The sequence below is a fragment of the Betta splendens genome, chromosome 24 (assembly GCF_900634795.4).
Source record: "Betta splendens chromosome 24, fBetSpl5.4, whole genome shotgun sequence".
Lineage (NCBI taxonomy): Eukaryota > Metazoa > Chordata > Actinopteri > Anabantiformes > Osphronemidae > Betta > Betta splendens.
In genome coordinates, this window is record NC_040901.2 from 12,911,956 (window position 1) to 12,931,757 (window position 19,802).

A 19,802-nucleotide genomic window follows, 5' to 3' on the forward strand; every position below is an offset into this window, starting at 1 on the left:
ACGAACGTCTGCGCTATAAACTGCTGTTCGACCTTGGCGTCTTCATGGCAGCAGCTGCCTTTTCTAGTGTTCACTGTTCCCTCTGTCAGACTCCAGCATGACGATATTCCTGACTTCATTACGCCATCTGGTGAAGAATCAGCTGTAGTTCAAACTTAACTTAAAACCCAGTAAAGACAAGACACTAATTGTAAGGAGCACACAACTGTTTATGTCCATTATCAAACTCAGGTTGTTACATAACTTTAACCAAACACTTTGCCACTACAGAACTCATTCAACTCATCAGTTAATAGTCTTGTGTTTACTTCAACCAAATATCAAATGGACTATTTACTTTCATTAAAAGAACCCCAAAAGATGGAACCTAAATATATTAATGTTAAATATTTAACATGGACATTATGTACAATTTAGGTGAAACTAAACATTACTTTGGCCATAAATACACTGACGTAATGATTCATGGTCCTAGTGACGTTCAGCCCAGATGAACAGTTTTCCTTTCACTGATGTGTTGCTCATCAAGCAGATGCAACCGGACCGTGTTCACATCAGGAGACCTGTGACAGAAACAACCAACTAAACCACCACTGTTCCAGTTTAGCCTTTTCATGCTGCAAACACGGTTCACTACTCGTTCTCTTACAAGTTGTGGACAGGGCGCTTTGCAGTTCCTCCGTAACCTGAGCGGACAGATCAGCGTCATCGTCTGCAGACCCTTTGTCCACGTGCTGGGGAAGAGCCCTTTGCTCCTGGAACCTGAAATGAGGCAAGATTGTGTGTAAATAATTCAAAGCCACTCGATCGTTTTCCCTTCACTGTGCACATTATCGAAGCTTTGATTCTAACAAAACAAATGTTTTATCAAAGTTTCCATAAAGATCAGCATATACCTCAATTCCAGGATGACGTCTAAATAACTGGCATGTCCAGCATCCACCAGGTCTTTGGCCACATGGACGCCGTCTGCCATGATGTCCACCTTCCAATGCGAGTTTGGCATCAACTCTCTGAAGAATATGTGCAGGTTCTTCTGGTACAAACGCTGTTGGAAGAACAACGCTGCCTCGTTGCTCCACCTTCCGTCCCCTCCAACGGGTTCCACCCCTCTTAGACTGCAGGGGTACGTCACCTTTGGGAGGTCGACTAGCTCCTCTGGAAGCCTCCTCAGCACCGATGCGTTTTCAGACGGCATCAGTTTACAGACGCCGTGATCCACTAAGTTCAGAACCAAACAGGCGTCAGCACTTACGATCTCAGCCCTGCACCACTCGTTCTCAGAGTCTGATTTGAAGAGGCAGCAGGTTCCAGGGATGAGGTGGGCTTCAGGAAGAGGACACATCGGCCCAGGAGGTTCATTCAGCTTTTTCATGACGAGCAAATCTTCAAGGACAACACAGAACTTAAAGGGAGTCGTCACTGCAGTAGCAAAGCCAACATGTGATTTTTCTTTGCCAGTGCTCTGGACCGACAGAACTGTGCCGTTCTCGGAGTCCTGAGCATCAGTTGTCATAGGTACGAATGCCTCAGTGCAGTCTCCTCTTACTGTAGGAGCCTTCCTAGCGTTTGTGGTGGAACCCTTGCGTCTCGCCTTAGATTTTCTTCGTAACCTGGTTCTCACCCTGCCTTTAACTTTCAGTGCGACAGGTGGTGCTTCCAGTCTGAAGCTTTGTGTTTCTACAGCATGTCGACACACTTCTCCCCCCTGGTAGTTCCCTGTCCCACCTACAGGTTGCTCCTCTTGCATTTCACCGGCTGCATCCAGAATTTCAATCTTGACTTTCCACTGACTTCCAAATGGACGAACAAATTCCACCATAAGCGGCTTCTCTGTTACTGCAGCACTGAAAGCAGCAGCTTTTTCATAAGCGTCTGTGTCCAACAGGGAGCACGGTATACTGAGTCTTGGCTGAGAACGATAATCCTCGGGTAGAGGGTAGACCTTGGCCTTGTCCACGGTTTCAGAGTTTCCATAGTCGATGAAGTCAACCATTAGGCAAGAACTCCCCTCATAGCTCTTCACAACAGAACGATACAGAGCACCATCCTCCTGAAACTCAGCCAGAACAAGGTCGTTAATTCCCAGCGACGTGGCTGCTTTTAAGCCATCTTTGAAGACATCAGAGTTGAGGTCTTGAACCATTTTCAGGATGGCAGCTTCATCCTCAGACAGCTGGAGGAAGAAGCTGCTGATAGACTCGATGTGGGAGGTGAAGCATTTGGCCCTGAAGCCTGCGTTGAGTTTCCTGACGGGTAAAGGACAGCGCGGTGGGACCGCGTGCGAGTGCTGCTCAGGGTTTTCTACACTCGGGCCGCTGTCCTTTACGTCACAGGTTCTCAGAGGTTGTGTGGAGACACTGAGCTCTGTCCTGTCAAGGTTCTGATTTGTGTTGTCTCTCCTTTCTCTGGCTGGACTGATTTCCTGATTTAAATTTGTGCTGCTTGCTTTAAAGGTCATGACTGTCTTGGGTTTAGGTGACAGTCTGAGGATGAGCTCGTTCACCTTCTTGTTGATGTTAATGTCTCCATCAAACAGCTCCACATCAAATGAACCATCTTCACTCTTTCCAACTATGATGGCTCTCACCTGCTTGTCGAGGACCGCTTTAACGAGCCACTCCTTCGCGTCTGCATAAAGCTCTTTCTTTGATACTTTAGCGAGGCTGCATCTCATCGCCTGCATGGGTGTGCACAGGAAATCCGAGGCTGCGGGAAGGAACGTCACGCAGGTTTTCTCCGAGATGCTGAAGCCTCCATAATCCACGAAGAACACGCTGAGGTGCCGAGGGGACTGGCTGACAGGCTGAGCCAGGCCTCGGTACCATTTGCCGTCTAAATACTTTGCCAGGCACAGTTTGCTCCCTACAGCGCTTCTACTGCTTTGCTTCACTTGTTCACTTTGCTCTGGGATTTTCTTTTCCAGCTCTTTGATGATTTCAGAGTTTCTCTCAAGGTGGCAGTAGACCTCCCACTGACTGCTGACATGAGTGACATAGACGTCTTCCTCTGTTCCAGGACGTAGACCATATGAGCAGTAGATAAAGGACTCAGGACAGGTGTTGGCCGTAACTGAGATGGTTGTTTCTTTGGCCAGGCCACTCTTCACGAGAGCCCTTGTTAAGGTCTGCTGGGTTTGGATGTTGCACAGGTCAACAATGTTGCACAGTCCTCTGTTTTTCACATTCAACTGCAGAAAGACTTGACATTTTAGACCATGTGGGCTGTTGAAGACAAAATCTTTTAGTAATTTGTTCACTGTGGAACTCCCACAGTCCTTTGGATCCGTGGCGTCGATTCGGCCGTTAAGGCTGCACCTGAAAGCTTGGACTTCCAAGTCTACATACTGGGGCATCATTGCCTGAAGCCCGTGCTCCTTGATGTGGGTGGTGAAGCCGTAGTCTATCAGCAACACGCCGACGCGTCCTCTCTCCTTCTCTGTAATCAGGCCTCTATACCATCTTCCGTCTCCAGGGAACTTGATGACACAGCATGGTTCTCCTGACTGGTAGGGCACTGTGTGTGCTGAGTAATACTGCTGAAGGTCTTTCATCATTTGCTCCAATGCTGAACGCTTATCGAGAGGTTGGCACCAGAAATCTGACACTGAATTGATGCATGAGCAATAAACAGTCAGCTCAAATCCAGGCTTGATGCATAAAGGTTTGAAGCTGAGTCTCTGAGGCTTATTCTTCTCCCGATGCTCTTTATTCCTACTGATGGCTGATGTCGCATTTATGTCAGAGGTGCGTTTGTTACTCTGCACCACAGACTTAATGGGAGGGCTCCAGAATTCCGATGGTTTGGAAGACACAAGGAGTTCAGCGATACTTAAACAGTTGTCGTCACTTCCCATTTCATAGAGGTCAACAACACATCTGGTTTTCCACTTGTCCACAACGCGGACCAGCAGGGATTTGTTTGACACAGCTCGTCTGAAAAGCTCACTGGTGGCACTGGTCCAGCATTCATCCATAGGAAAAACATTGGAAAGAGTACAACAGAAGGCAAACGCTGCATGGCTGGCGAAGACCTCTGGCATCCTCTTGATCAACATCTGTGGCACCCGCTCAGTGTTGCCATAATCCATAAATAAAACTCTGGCTCCTTGATCGAGAATGTCTGTTACAATGGCCCTGTAGAAATGCAGGTCCTTCTCATACATAGCACAGCACCGGGTCCCAGGCTCAGGATTCATCAGTATGTCGTCATCCATCTTCACCTGATAGAAGTGATCAGCTAGTTTCCTCGTCATTTCTTCAAACTCATCATTGTGTTTTTGTGTTCTGATCCAGAACTTACTTGGATCCAGGGCATATTCAACAAAACCCACAAAGGCAGAGCCCACCTGCACCTCTTCTGCTTCCAGGGTTTTATCCAGTGCTTCACCCATCAGTGTCATATACATCTCATAGACATTTCCACCCGGAAATGATAATTCTTCTGTCTCAGCAACGGGCTCAGCCTTTACCTTGGGGTGAATCTGAATGGGCTCAGATTCTTTTAAATTATTATATTCAGTGCTAAATACTGTGATGGAGTACAAGTGCTGTTCTTCATCAAAACTACTGATCTCCACATCCAGCACTCCTCCCAGCAAACCTGCCTTCAGGAAACACAGCTGCTGAGTTTTGGCAGTCTCATCCTGACCATTGACGGGGGACAGGGAGCATCGAAACACCTCGACGGGTGAATAGAAATCAGGCGGCAACAGGTGGACATGCTCAAGTTTGACGAATTCAGAGAAGCCGTAATCAATGAACAGAACTCTGATATGGGAGTTGACCGGTAGACCCTGCACACAGCCTCTGCACCATCTCCCATCTTTGGCTTTAACGGAGCAGAGTGGACCCAATTTATCCTCTTCTGTCCTCTGAGTGTGTAATTGAGCCAGCTTCTTCGACATTTCCCAGAGCTCCGCTTCCGCTCCGGCCATCTGACAGTAGAACAGTTCAGGACTGACGGCAGCAGTAACACGCACTTTAACACGCGTGCCACAGCACAGCCTAGGCCCACAGAATGACAGGATGTCCCCATAGCCCGCCTGCACCGGCTCTATGCGCTGCTCAAGTGGGATCTCTATGAGGATCTTAAACAAGAGGAGGAAGGTGTCGAAGTCCATGTACCTCCCAAAGCCATGTTTAACGAGTTCACTGTTAATGTCTGGCGCTTCCAGTAAGAGGATTTCTTCATCGTGTAGAAAGGCTTGAATGCAACCGCTTACATTCTTTCCAATGAAGCTTGAGAAAAAATCCTCCACTACAGATTGAGAACTGCCCTGAAACAGGATCACATTTGCAAGAAAGCCACAAACTATTTTTGGAGGCAGGTCGAAGACGTTGCTTGAACAGGAAGAGAGGTTAGCGACGCCAACACTCAGGACATAACCATAATCTATGAGGTAAACGTCCAACAAGTCCCCGTGCTTGTTCTGAACTCTTCCTCGGTACCAACGGCCTGAACTTAAATCCTCTACAAGGCATAACTGCCCAAAGCCCACTTCGGCTTCTGTCTTTGGCTCATTCTGTATTTCCTCCTGTAAGGCCACATAGGCATGTTCACCAGTGGTGAGGTACTTTCCCTGGAAGTGTATGAGGGCTGCCTCTGGGTTCCAGTCCAGGTGGGTTAACCTGAGGTCCACTGACCCAAGGGCACCCGACAGAGATGCACTGGAAATGTGAGACCTACAAAATTCAAGTGCCTTGTTTAATTAACCTTTAAAATGCATGAATCAATTTCCAATGTACAACATTAGGAGACGTTTTTGTGGAGCAAAGTTAGAGTTACTTCTACACAACATATCTTCATCAGTTCACAAAGTTCACAGTTCGTAATGAGCCTCAGCATCCCGTTGTTTTACTTACTGATCTGAGCCCAGCCCTGACCTCACGGCCGCACCAGCCATCGCGCCCCAAACCGACCTGAGGGAAAGGAGGCGCAGCGGACACGTGTTAGGGTTCCTCCCGCTGATCACGTGGCAAATAACGCTCCGGTTTCCCTCCAGTACAAACCGTCAGCTGTTACACGGCGGTCAGAGCTAACGGCACCTAGCTAGCGGTGTTAGCATCTTGACTTCTCTACTCATATTCTCCACAAGGTTTGTCATAAAGGACCCAGAATTTATACGCACATTAAGTGGTGAAGGGTTCTGGTTCTGTCTTATCAGGTTCTGCACAGAGCGTTAACGCTTAACTAGAATTAGCTGGAATTGTTGCGCTATTAGACTGAAGTTAGCTCAGTTAGCTTAAATCTTACTACTAGGCCAAATACTATAGTAATGATTCAAATAGAAGTCCCCCACTGGGCTAACGCTATTAGCTAACATTCCCATTAGCCCGACTTGGCTGTCGCAGAAGAAGCGAACCCCAGAACCGGGTCACGCTCCGGTAACTGCGCTCCTGTCGGTTCGGTCACGTCCTCCTACTCTGTGATCGACCGTCACTGTCGAACAGCTGCTGTTCTGCAGCTAGTAGTGCCGCTCGGCACAGCGTCGATCTGCTGAAGCGGAAGTTGTTGTTCTTGAAGAATATATAAATAAAAATGTAAATAAAATACAAATATATGATAAATATCTTTATCAGTCAGACTTCAGTGCCGTGTGAACGGCTCTTCTCCAAAGCTGGAGGGGCAGTGAATGCTCATTCTGTGGAAACGATTTTAAAATAGAAATCTAGATTTAATAAAATGATAAACAGGACTCCTCGATGTAGTAAAAAACGTTGCAGACGCACAATATACGGTGTTTATGACATCTGGCTATCAACATATTTGCCATATATAATTGATATATTATTATTATTATTATTATTATCCACAGAGAAACACAATTATACACCTGTGATTAAATAACTTTTATTTGAGAATAAAACCTGGACTATGATCCTGAACAACCACGTGGGCAACCACCGCGAGGGTTTGATGGTCAGTCTGCTCTCATGCAGTTCTCACTCACAACCAGCAGATGTCGTTGTTCGGACCGTGTCAGCAATGTGTCGATTTCAGTTAGTGTTGAACGAGGCGAAGCTGCAGAACATCTGTACAACCGACTGATCCATTACAGATGCTTGTTTGACATGTGACCCTTTTTGCACGTGTTACATTTAAATAATAATTTAAACTATTAAAGCTTTATGCGATTTTGCTGCTTAATTTGTCCATATTAATAAAAAATGTGATTGGGAAGAAGATGCAGAAACAGCATCTTACATGTGATCAGTGCAGGGTGTGATGGATCGAAGCTCTGAGAGTCACAATACTATAAATGTACATTGACTTAAAGCAGATGTATAGAAAAAGGTCAAGAACATGGAGGTGCTGGAAGTTTGAGCTTTTTGAGACGTAACCAGTGAAGCATTGCTTGGAGGAGGTTCAGTAGTTATAGAGAGGCTCTAAAGAGACGAGTACAGTGACACACACAGGGTGTTTAAACGCAGGCCCAGCTGAGTGTGGGAGACGGATGGACGGACGGACAGATGGACGAGGGCTCCTCTGTTAATCATTGATGGATTGGCCCCCGTCCTCTGTCAATATGAAGAACAAATCCACAGCTTCATTAGCGCTGCCTTCTTCCCAGGGCACCTTTATTAGTGAGAGGTGACGCTCTCAGCAGGACACCAGCGTCTTCTACTTTAGGCACCTGGATGCTGGACGGCCTTTTGTCTCTCGCTGGGCCGGAGCTGGGGATTTAACCCTTTGCTGGCGTGCAGATCTGGGCCAGAGGCTGTGAGGACAGATGCTCTGCCGCCGGCGCTTGTTGACTCTTCGGGACGTTTAACCGCGTTAACGTTTTGTCATCATGCCGATGAAACGCAGCAGCAGAAACGGCCTGTTCCTCATTCACTCTTTAGCCAAGACTCTGTGCAGCTCACCAGAGGACATGCTCACGGACTTTAATGGACAGACACAGTTTCAGCAGGAGGACGATTGTGGGGTGAAATCAGGTACTGGAGCAGCTGCTCCCAGTGAACGTGGTTGTATGATCCTTGTTATGTCGTTAGCTGTATTTTATTATTATTATTATCTATGAAATATTGACATATTTCAATCTGGATTTTTCCATGGAAGCTTTTAAAATCTCCTGTGTTTCAGTTCGGCCTCAGGGTGGTGCTACAATAACAGAGCACCACAACCGCGCTTTAGCCAGTTCATATTTAATTCAGTCTTTTATTGACGTCCTGAAAAGATTATTTTATCCGACACAAAAATATGCGCCATGTTTTATTCACAGCTCTTATTCAGCTGCTTTACATAATGAAATGACCTAAACTCATGTCGATGAAGTTATTGAGAAAAGAGATGTTTGCTGCATATTTTATTACATAGAAACCCATTGTTTAATATCACATATTTAACATTTAACCTGTTCACACGGTAAATATAAAAACATTCATATCTAAAAATCCCAACCCTTCATAATTTCTCTTATTTCTTAATGATAGGATTCTGATGAAGCCAGTCTTGAATGTCGTCTCGTTAACTAGACCATCGCGCTCTCTGTCGTGAGCTACCAACTCATTTCCTTTTGATCGCCGGCATGGTGAGGTTATGTGGAGCCTCCTTTGTTGCGCACAGACACATTCTGCAGAAAAATGTAAACTCTTTGAGACCAAAAAGCAATTAAAACATTCTCACTCAGCACAATATAAACCAAAATTGAGGTACACTCCATGTCATTGAATTGCTGTTCTGGCACTCTCCACAAAATAATGGTGCTTTATTTAATTCTTTTGAACTTTTCTCCCACGGTTCATTGTTAGGCCTGCAGGCACACCAGTAGCAATTTAAGGGAAGTGAGTTATAAAAGCAAAAATCACTTCCTCAAGGTCACAGAAACACAAAAACAAGTATGTTTTCAACAGCCTTCCAACGGAGAAAACAAAGACTTTAAAGTAGAAATGTCTGGTGTAAAAAAGAAAAGCATAAGTTGAAGCATGCGAGTCATAAATATCTGTTTAGAAAGTGTCTCCTCCTGATAACGGCAGGATGTGTGTGTCCTCACAGAAGCAGAGGACAGTAACGAGACGCCGTCCTCCGACGAGGAGCGGGACCTGGTGGACTTTAACCCGGAGCTGCCGATCAAACACAGCGTGTCCTCCTCCAGGAAGAGCATCAGCCAGATCATCCGGGACAAGAAGAAGCAGACGCAGCTCACGCTGCAGTGGTGAGGGGGCGTGGCCTGTGGTGTGTGTGCATGCGTGTGTGTGCGTGCATGCGTGTGTGTGCGTGCATGCGTGTGTGCGTGCGTGCGTGTGCATGCGTGTGCGCGTGTGTGTGCGTGCGTGTGCATGTGTGCGTGCGTGTGTGTGTGGTGCCGTCGGGCCTGTCTGGATCCGTACACTCAAGCCTCCAGGGTGTCGGCCCAGTGACACCACCGGCTCTAGCTCCAGTGTGGAGCAGGGCTGTGCTGATGTCCCGCTGTGTCTCTGAAGGCTGGAGGAGAACTACATGGTGTGTGAGGGTGTGTGTCTGCCGCGCTGCATCCTCTACGCCCACTACCTGGACTTCTGCCGCAGGGAGAGGCTGGAGCCGGCCTGCGCCGCCACCTTTGGGAAGGTGACGTCTCCACGTGCACGAGGACGTTCCTCCTGCAGCGGCGCGACGCGTGCTGAACTCTGCCTTTCCTGCTTTCAGACCATTCGGCAGAAGTTCCCGCTCTTAACAACGCGGCGACTGGGAACCAGAGGACACTCCAAGTAAACGCTGTGATTGGTCCTGTTTGAAACCAGGTCACATTTGAGAGGAGCTCAGAGAACGACGCTGCTGCTTTATGTTCCACAGGTATCACTACTACGGAATCGGCATCAAAGAGAGCAGCGCCTACTATCACTCAGTTTACTCTGGGAAAGGCCTGACCAGGTGAGCGCTGTTCCCCAGCTGTTCCCCAGCTGTTCCCCAGCTGTTCCTCAGCTGTTCACCAGCTGTTCCTCAGCTGCTCCTCAGCTGTTCACCAGCTGTTCCTCAGCTGTTCCTCAGCTGTTCACGAGCTTCTGCAGCACCCTCTCCTCCGTGCCCTAAAATCAGGTCTGTTGATTTCGTTTCAGGTTCTCCGGAAGCAAACTGAAGAACGAGGTGAAAGGAATATTTGACTCCGACTCCAACGGCGGCGTCGACCTCAGCTAAACAAACGAAACGCAAAGACTCACTGGTTTTTGTTCTTTTCAGGGAGGCTTCACCAGGAAATACTCTCTCAGCTCTAAAACTGGAACTTTGCTCCCAGACTTCCCGAGTGCTCAGCACCTGCTGCTGCAGGGGGACGTCTGCAGGGAGAAGGTCGTTAGCTTTAGCCTTGACGTTCATCCTGAACCTTCGTGTCGATCGTTTGCTGACTGATCTCCCGTCGCAGGTGGACACGCTCATCATGATGTATAAGACTCACTGCCAGTGCATCCTGGACAACGCCATCAACGTCAACTTCCAGGAGGTGACGGAGCGTTTCATGAGAACGGAGCGGTTTTCTGGACCTCAGCTCCAGCTGATGCGTCTCCATCACCTGCTTTCAGATCCAGAACTTCCTGCTCCACTTCTGGCAGGGAATGCCCGACCACCTGCTGTCGCTGCTGGAGGTCCCCGTCATAGTGGACATCTTCTGCGTCTGTGACTCTGTGCTCTATAAGGTGGCCGAGAGTCCGCGTTTGTCTTCCTGGGCTGGTTTCTTGTTGTGTTCTAACGCTTGTTCTCTCAGGTTCTCACCGATGTTCTGATTCCTGCTACAATGCAAGAGATGCCTGAAAGGTCTGTCGCTCGTTGTTAAAATAACGTTCAGTGTAACTGACTTGGCTTCATGTAACCTGTTGCTCCTCCAGTTTGTTGGCAGACATTCGCAACTTTGCCAAACACTGGGAGCACTGGTTGGCCTCCTCCCTGGAGAACCTCCCAGCATGCCTTGCAGCCAGCAAGCTGCCCATCGCGCGCCGCTTTGTGTCCTCCCTCAAGAGACAAACGTCGTTCCTGCACCTGGCGCAGGTACGGTGGGCGACTGCGTCCGTCCTCGACTGCCTCCTCTACTTTTTTTCTTGTCTCCTGTGGACGACTGCGTCCGTCCTCTTCTTCTTGTCTCCTGTGGACGACTGCGTCCGTCCTCTTCTTCTTGTCTCTTGTGGACGACTGCATCCGTCCTCTTCTTCTTGTCTGCCGTGGGTCACTGCGTTCATCCTCTACTCTTCTTCTTGTGGACGATTGCGTCCGTCCTCTTCTTTTTCTTCTGCAGATCGCCCGCCCGGCGCTCTTCGACCAGGCGGTTGTGACCAACATGGTGCTGGACATCGATAACGTGGACCTCAGCAGCATCAGCTCTCAGCCTCTGCTCAGCGTAAACACAAGCGGAGACCAGGACGCGGACGTTTACTCTGAGTGTAAGACGACTGCTGCCCGTTCATAAACACCTGCAGTCATTTTAAAGCTCCTTCTCTGCTCCGCTCTCTCCTCAGATGACTCCATCACAGTGTTTCGGGAGCTGAAGGAGCTGCTCAGGAAAAACGCCACAGTGGAGTCCTTCATCGAGTGGTTGGACTCTGTGGTGGAGCATAAAGTCATCAAGGTAGCAGCAGTGTGTGTGTGTGTGTGTGTGTGTGTGTGCGTGTGCATACATGGCATTGTGTGCGTGTGCGACCGTGCTGAGCCTCTCTCTCCTCTCAGCCTGGGAAGCAGAGCGGACGCTCTCTGAGGAAACGGGCCCAGGACTTCCTGCTCCGGTGGAGCTTCTTCGGCGCCAGAGTGATGCACAACCTCACGCTGAACAACGCCTCCAGCTTTGGTAGGAGAAGCTTCAGCTGCTCTTCTACACTAAGTGTGTTTGTGCCTTTGGTGCGTCGCTGCGTGAGCCGGTCCCAGAGCAGCTTGTTCTGATAGCACCATAAATCTAATGGCCTGGCTTCATCAAACAGCCTTATCTGTGGGTCGCGTGCTCGCTGCTCAAACACATGCACACGGTCCACGCGTATGTGAGTAAACACGGAGCATTTGGTCCTTGTGTAAACCAGCGACGCTGCAGGTCAAACAGAGAGCAGCTCCGTCCTAAAGGTCAAAGCCTGTTTCCCTGCGTTCAGGCTCCTTCCACCTGATCCGGATGCTGCTGGACGAATACATCCTTCTGGCTCTGGAGACTCAGTTTAACAACGACAAGGAGCAGGAGCTGCAGAACCTGCTGGACAAATACATGGCGGACGCAGGTAGTGGGTGCTGAAGCTGCTGACGTGCAGCCTGAACGCAGTGACCGAGGCTCCGCTCTCGCTTCCAGACGCCAGCAAAGCCGCGTTCACGGCGTCGCCGAGCTCCTGCTTCCTCGCCAGCCGTGGCCGGGCCGGCGCCGGCGCCTCCGCCTCCGCGGGCGAGCAGGCGGTGAAGAACGAGTCCGGGGCGGAACACGCCTACATGACTCTGTCCAACCAGCAGCACAGCCTGGAGAGCGCCGATGCCTCGGGCTTCACGGTTTCAGGTAAAGTCCCATAAACCCATCACGTTACCCTGAAGTCAGCGCAGACCTGAATCTCCCATGATGCCCTCAGGCGGTGCGGGGGACTTCTCTCAGGTCAGCGGCCCCCTCATGACGCCGCCCATCTCTCCGGCCACGCTGGCCCACAGAGGCTCCGTCATCAATCAGGGCCCCATGGCCGGACGGCCCCTGATGCCCGCCGCCTCCTCCTCCTGCCTGTCCTCTGTCAGTGCGCTGACTCAGCCCGGCCCCTGCTCCTCCTACGTGGAGACCCTGTACCACTGCTTACCTCAGAGCTCCAGCTACTCCAGCCTGAACTACCAGCCTGCGCTCAGGTCAGGTGCCTGTTAGTGATGTCCAATGCACGCATCGTCTGGTGGAAGACATTAACCGGTTCTGGTTCTGTATTTCAGGCCTCCGTCCCAGAGCCAGTGTCTGGCGCCGCTCCAGTGCCAGACCTACCACCTCTCCCGGTACCCGTCCTTCAACGAGCAGCACCTGAATAAAGAGGTGCTGTACAGTCACCCTCCTGCAGCCCACCACTCGTCCAGCAGCTGCCCCTCGATGCCGTACGCTTCCGCCGTGCGACCCACATCCAACTACAGCTCCTCTTCAGACCCGCTTCACACCGAACCGGGGCTGGAGGCTCAGATTCTGGACTCAGCAGAGGGGTTTGGGTTTGTGGGGGCCGGTGGGTGTCAGGGACAGACGTACTCAGGGAGCTCCAGTAAGGCTCAGACCACAGCAACAAGGACACACAGGGAGACATCAGTTCATCCCATCCCTCCTTCTCTTCCAGGTTACTACGGAAACGGCGACTTCCTGGACGGCCAGCGGATGACGTCGCTGGTCGACCAGCACGTGTCCGTCATCAGCAGCGTGGGCAGCCTGCGCCCCTTCACCTCCTCCTACTCCGAGGTCCACGACCCGCTCAACATCCTGGACGACCCGGGGAGGAAACCGTCCGGGGCCTACTTCACGGAGGGCGACGCCGGCGCCGGTGAGTACCGCGCGGAGCGACTGGACCGGCTCCACCGCACACATGCACTTCCCGATGGAACCTCAGCGCTCTGTGTTGCTCCCCAGGATCCGCTCCCTGCATGTTCGGAGCCGCTCCTCCGTTCGCCGGGTCGGACGCGCTGCTGGGGGTGCGGCCGCCGTCGGTGCAGGAGCTGGTGTCGTCGCTGCCTCCCATCAACACCGTCTTCATGGGCGCCGGGGGAGTACAGTGATCGCCTGCATGTGTGTGTGGGGCCCAGTTTGCTGCAGAACGACGCGCATTCTGGTTCCGTCGGACTGTTTGGGTTGAAAGCAGGACAGTGGATGGAACGAGCTGGAGGAAAAGGTGTGAAGCCGCAGGACCCTGAATCCGCTCCATTATCGTTCCTGGACTCGAAAGCTGCAGTTCAGACACAAACACAGGTCGAAGGAATTTATCTACGAGGAAATGTGGAATTTAGAAAAAAGTATTTAACAAATAGTAAAACAGTTGCTCTGATACTAATTTATTAATATTTATTTTAAATCTTATTTTGCCAACATGGAGACAAGGAATGTTTTTGTTCCTTTGGTGAAACTGCAGATGCTCCAGATGTGGAGTCAGTATTAAGTATCTAGATCCAAATCAAAGGCAGAATGTAAGTGAGTTGGGCCAAATACGTGCCTGCTGGTGTAGCTGCACAGAGCCTTATCTGCCCGTGTCACACCGGTCAACACACGAGCCTTTAATGGCCCAACTCCCCGATAACGGGCGGAAACGCAATTAATGCGTGGCATCGGACCTGGACGCGGCTTCGTTCGGTTTTCTTTGCAGCACAATAGGGCGAGATATGACGGAGATAAACCAGTTTAGCAACATGTAGCGAGAAGCGCCAGAGAGCTGGAGTCTGGATGGAGTCTGATCAACACAGGAACAGTCTCCTGTTTAACATTAGCAGAATCAGACGCCTGTTAAATGTCTCCACCTATTTTTGTCATAACGTCATATATCCAGTCAATATCGTGTCAGTTCACTGGTCCATGAATAAAAGGAATCGAGTTCTTTTTATCTGACTAATCATTTAACTAATTTATTTAATAAAATAAAGCATCATTTCCTCTTATGTTGCTGTATGTGTTAAATCCTGTCACGTTCATTGGACCTGAACAAATTATCTGTAAGAGCATCAATTAAACATCTTGGATGACATTTACCAAAGAAGCGCAGTATGTGTGTAATATTAGCAGGGAACTGGTGTGATACTGGTCCAGCTGGACGTGTCTGCGCTGGTTTCAGGTGAATGGTGGTGACGTGGACCTGCTCCCTCCTCCGCCTTTATTGGTCTTTATACGTTGTCTGCTCAGGGGAAAAATCCATTTGAGGTGCTCGTGCCGCGCGCAGGGACAGATGGTGGCGTATGTAATGATTACAGAATGCCCACGTTAAAATACTTTAATTACTAAGTCAATAACGCCGGCAACAATTGCTGGAGCTTCAGTGTAAAAACAACAGACGGCCGAAGGCAAACTTTGGGCCAATGTTTAACCAGAACTTTGCGTTGGAGCCAATCGAGGCACCGTGTGTGAGAAAAAAGTACCTTAATCCATGTTAGTCTGATAAACGACAAAGGGTTGAGCACCTTTAACTGGGGGAAGTTCCCATTAAGACACAAAAAGAGACTGAAAAAGCAGACGAGTCAGTTTAACACGCTTAAACAGGAGTTTAATTTTAAAATCCTTCTTATACAGTTGTTAAACAATGATACAATGAGTTTAAGATAATTAGAAACGGTTTGTGTTTTCTATTTAACAGTAAAACACTGTAGTCCGAACTCACCTTCGTTGACCTGCATCGCCCTAAGAAACCTAAATCACAGCTTTATTTATTTAATGCATGATGTGCTCATTTACCTTTCTATATTTAAAAAATGTAAAACTTTTTTTTCCAAATTAAACAAAGATAAAAAAATAAAAATGGCATCATGTACATCAGTGAATGCATTAAACTTGCATTTACAAGTAGAAGCTACTGTTGTAGTTCCAACTGGTATATAAATTACATTTATTAGCAGAACATTTAAATAACTAAATACTGGATATTTAATAATATATATTATGAGCTCAGTGTTTGAAATGTGGCTCATATTCCTTCTAAACTAATACGTTTTATACGTTAATATTGAATTAGTGTCTAGTGGGAGAATAGCTAAAAGGAACCTGCAGTACTGAGAACGGCCGTCAGAGGGCGCCAGACTCAGACTCACGAGACAAAGAGGCCACAGGTAGACAAAGGTGAAAGAGAAGAGTCCGACAGCGTCTGTCAGTGCAGCTGAAGCAAACATTCACTGCTTCACGTCCACAGCTTCCACCAGCGTTAGGTTCGTTGTCACCTTCCAGACCTGAGCTGTGATTGAGGCTCGTTAGAGAAACGCATCTCACGCTCGTTAACTGTCTTGATGGAAGAGCACTAGAAAGTATGAATGACTGCTGGTCGAGAGCCTCTCAAGATGCTGGCGTTAGTCATTTTACTGCACCTGATGAAGTACATGACACAGATGACGGTAGCAATAAGAGGAGATGTAGCAATCAGTCATCTGCATCTATGAAATAAGACATGATAATGTTTATGAATGACGCTCATCCTGAGAAGGTTTTAAAGTGACTAAACTAGTTTATAGGGACAATACAGAGTCAGTTTGTTCTGATGTGATAGTATGTGTTTGTAATAAATAATATATTTGGAATAATGTAGGAGTGAACCAGCGTTTAGTAAATACAGACTGGATTCATTCTGCTTCATCCTACTGTATAAACCATTGTTTTCCTTCTGTAAAGTCATTTAAGTGAAGCGTATTTCAGACCTCACTCTTTCATTCTGACAGTAGCAAAAGTTAAACCTGTCTCTGTGAATGTAAAGGCCTGGTTCTGTTCCTCACCTTGGCAGAACCAGACATTAATGAGACATTTAATGATGTTTTAGCTGCGTGTCCATTCAATGTCCAGGTCTGAATCGTCTTTCTGCTCTTCAGCAGCTCTGATTTCTGTGTTCTTACGTTTTATGACCTTGTAATAATTTGTTAAAGCGACTCTTTCACGTTCTCAAGTGTGCATGAAAGCCTCCTAAGACATAAGCTGAGCGCATGAATGCTCACAGGGCCTCAGCGGGAGCTGCTTTGTTCCGCGTTTAGTGTTGGTGCAAACTCGGAACGGCGTCGGCATCACGCAGGAAAACACAAGAAATGCAGTAATTCAGCCTTTCACAAACAGGAAGCGCATGAATGCCGCTCTGAGGTAAACAAGCGTCTGCACCGACGGAGTTAAAGGAAGACGACCCGGGAGAAGGAGTCATTCTGTTTTACTTCAATGTAGCATTCACTCGCTGCACGTATAGCCATTAACACACTCAAGGTAAAATTTCTCTCTATTCTTTGTGGACTTAATTGCATCTTTTATTTGGTTGCCTGAATGAAATTGTCAAGTCTTTCATACGTGGCAGAACTTTGTTAAGTTACTGGTCAGAGATTAAAAGAGAAATTCTGCAAACTTAACCAGCAAACAGGCCAGAAGTCGGACGCCTGCGGCATCGGATTCGTTACATCAGCGATTAGGACGCGCCAAACACTCGGCATAGTTGGTTCTTAATATGATCTCTAATGCGTTTAATTAAAAACACTGGGGCCGAGAATCTGCTTCTCAGAAAATCTACAGCTTAAATATTTACAGTGTTGTTACAGTAAGAGAACGCGGGTTCAGGTCAACTCTCAGCTGCTGTTTGGGTTCAGGTAGTTGTGGTTTTCTCTCTGTTGAGACCAGATGAACCTGGACCTGAACCAGAAGCTGAGTCTGAACCCAGAGTTCAGCAAAACCAGGCTCCTCAGTCAGAAGGTGAAGTGGACGAGGACGCGGAGGACGAAACAAGAGAAGATGTGATTCTGACGCTAACAGCGCTTTATTCACACACTGGTCCTACTGCAGTTCATACGAACGGGTAAAAGCAGGACTGAAATGGGAAAAACACGGTCATCTAATATTTGGGCAAAGGGACAAACTGCTTTCAGCGTCTCCTAAACTTCATTTAAGTGAATGTGGGTCCAAGGCTGAAGCGGAGCTGCCGTCCTGCTCCCATGAATCATCAAGTCTGTTTCTGTAAAACCTTCTTTATTTAACCTTTGAGTTGAGCTGATTTCTTAATGCAGTTTAATGCATCGCGTCTTCCCTGAGAACTGACACTGAACCCAGGGCTGTGAGGAAGCGACGTAGATCTGTGTCACATAGAGTCCACGCCGTGTCCTTGAGCGCAGCAGACGTTTGACCACCTGGAACCAAGCAACTCTCCTTAACCCTCGAACCAGCAGCGTGTTCTGTGCAGAACCTTCGCTTTGTTTATTGGAGCACTCGTCCCTCCATCTTAGTATAAATTATAAAGGACCACGCACCAACATTCTGATTTCAATTATCGCCACAATTACACATTTCTCCAAAAGATGGTCTTCTTTTGATTTTCTTTTTTAATGAAAGGTGAAAAGCTCCCAGCACACGGAGCTGCGACGCCTCCTCAGGTGGGTGATGACTTCCTGATTGCTGCTAAGTGAAGGCACAGCTTCAGCTTAATTCATGTTGAACCTCCGATCTGTTCCAGTGGCTCCGTCCCAGTTGCTTCGTCCCAGTTGCTCCATCACAGTGGCTCCTTCCCACTGCTTTGTCCCAGTTGCTCCCTCCCAGTTGCTCCTTCTAGAGCCCTCCCAGTTGCTTCGTCCCAGTTGCTCCCTCACAGTTGCTTCGTCCCAGTTGCTCCCTCCCACTTGCTTCGTCCCAGTTGCTCCCTTCCAGTTGCTTCATCCCAGGGCTGCATCCCAATAGCTCTGTCCCACTGCTTCCTCCCAGTTGCTTCGTCCCAGTTGCTCCGTCCCAGTTGCTTCGTCCCAGTTTCTCCCTCACAGTTGCTCCCTCCCACTTGCTTCGTCCCAGTTGCTCCGTCCCAATTTCTCCCTCCCAGTTGCTCCCTCCCAGTTGCTCCGTCCCAGTTGCTTCGTCCCAGTTTCTCCCTCACAGTTGCTCCCTCCCACTTGCTTCGTCCCAGTTGCTCCGTCCCAATTTCTCCCTCCCAGTTGCTCCCTCCCAGTTGCTCCGTCCCAGTTGCTCCCTCCCAGTTGCTCCGTCCCAGTTGCTTCATCCCAGGGCTGCATCCCAGTAGCTCTGTCCCACTGCTTCCTCCCAGTTGCTCCCTCCCAGTTGCTTCGTCCCAGTTGCTCCCTCCCAGTTGCTTCGTCCCAGTTGCTCCGTCCCAATTTCTCCCTCCCAGTTGCTCCCTCCCAGTTGCTCCCTCCCAGTTGCTCCCTCCCAGTTGCTCCGTCCCAGTTTCTCCCTCCCAGTTGCTTCCTCCCAGTTTCTCCCTCCCAGTTGCTTCGTCCCAGTTGCTCCGTCCCAATTTCTCCCTCCGAGTTGCTCCCTCCCAGTTGCTCCCTCCCAGTTGCTCCCTCCCAGGTGCTTCGTCCCAGTTGCTCCGTCCCAATTTCTCCCTCCCAGTTGCTCCCTCCCAGTTGCTCCGTCCCAGTTGCTCCCTTCCAGTTGCTTCATCCCAGGGCTGCATCCCAGTAGCTCTGTCCCACTGCTTCCTCCCAGTTGCTCCCTCCCAGTTGCTTCGTCCCAGTTGCTCCCTCCCAGTTGCTTCGTCCCAGTTGCTCCGTCCCAATTTCTCCCTCCCAGTTGCTCCCTCCCAGTTGCTCCGTCCCACTTGCTTCGTCCCAGTTGCTCCCTTCCAGTTGCTTCATCCCAGGGCTGCATCCCAGTAGCTCTGTCCCACTGCTTCCTCCCAGTTGCTTCGTCCCAGTTGCTCCGTCCCAGTTGCTTCGTCCCAGTTTCTCCCTCACAGTTGCTCCCTCCCACTTGCTTCGTCCCAGTTGCTCCGTCCTAATTTCTCCCTCCCAGTTGCTCCCTCCCAGTTGCTCCGTCCCAGTTGCTCCCTCCCAGTTGCTCCGTCCCAGTTGCTTCATCCCAGGGCTGCATCCCAGTAGCTCTGTCCCACTGCTTCCTCCCAGTTGCTCCCTCCCAGTTGCTTCGTCCCAGTTGCTCCCTCCCAGTTGCTTCGTCCCAGTTGCTCCGTCCCAATTTCTCCCTCCCAGTTGCTCCCTCCCAGTTGCTCCCTCTCAGTTGCTCCGTCCCAGTTTCTCCCTCCCAGTTGCTTCCTCCCAGTTTCTCCCTCCCAGTTGCTTCGTCCCAGTTGCTCCGTCCCAATTTCTCCCTCCCAGTTGCTCCCTCCCAGTTGCTCCCTCCCAGTTGCTCCCTCCCAGGTGCTTCGTCCCAGTTGCTTCGTCCCAATTTCTCCCTCCCAGTTGCTCCGTCCCAGTTGCTCCCTTCCAGTTGCTTCATACCAGGGCTGCATCCCAGTAGCTCT

General features: G+C 49.4%; 2 protein-coding genes across 5 annotated transcripts; one reads left to right on the forward strand and one right to left on the reverse strand.

The window, feature by feature from the left end:
- Positions 1-188: 188 nt before the first annotated feature.
- tdrd15 (tudor domain containing 15) lies at positions 189-6,615 on the reverse strand. 2 transcript variants are annotated; one of them, XM_029141529.3, is made up of 5 exons: positions 6,131-6,615; positions 5,865-5,921; positions 897-5,684; positions 650-762; positions 189-563 (listed from the first exon to the last, which is right to left on the reverse strand). In XM_029141529.3, coding segments are annotated over exons 1-5 (4,974 nt in total). In that variant the 5' UTR covers positions 6,133-6,615; the 3' UTR covers positions 189-549. The 2 variants fall into 2 exon arrangements, with proteins under 2 accessions (XP_028997362.1, XP_028997364.1); XM_029141531.3 differs by having other exon boundaries at positions 6,012-6,615.
- Positions 5,965-14,482, forward strand: rfx6 (regulatory factor X, 6). 3 transcript variants are annotated; one of them, XM_029141532.3, is made up of 20 exons: positions 5,965-6,097; positions 9,001-9,160; positions 9,429-9,552; positions 9,631-9,692; positions 9,778-9,855; positions 10,041-10,068; positions 10,162-10,269; positions 10,343-10,420; positions 10,500-10,613; positions 10,682-10,731; positions 10,803-10,962; positions 11,207-11,351; positions 11,427-11,536; positions 11,635-11,752; positions 12,045-12,167; positions 12,236-12,433; positions 12,504-12,765; positions 12,844-13,157; positions 13,230-13,430; positions 13,517-14,482. In XM_029141532.3, the coding sequence occupies exons 3-20, from the start codon at positions 9,445-9,447 to the stop codon at positions 13,660-13,662; spliced, it is 2,403 nt and encodes an 800-aa protein (XP_028997365.1). In that variant the 5' UTR covers positions 5,965-6,097; positions 9,001-9,160; positions 9,429-9,444; the 3' UTR covers positions 13,663-14,482. The 3 variants fall into 3 exon arrangements, with proteins under 3 accessions (XP_028997365.1, XP_055362476.1, XP_028997366.1); XM_055506501.1 differs by lacking the exon at positions 5,965-6,097 and adding an exon at positions 7,307-7,940 and having other exon boundaries at positions 9,513-9,552; XM_029141533.3 differs by lacking the exon at positions 5,965-6,097 and adding an exon at positions 7,309-7,940.
- The last annotated feature ends 5,320 nt before the right edge of the window (positions 14,483-19,802 follow it).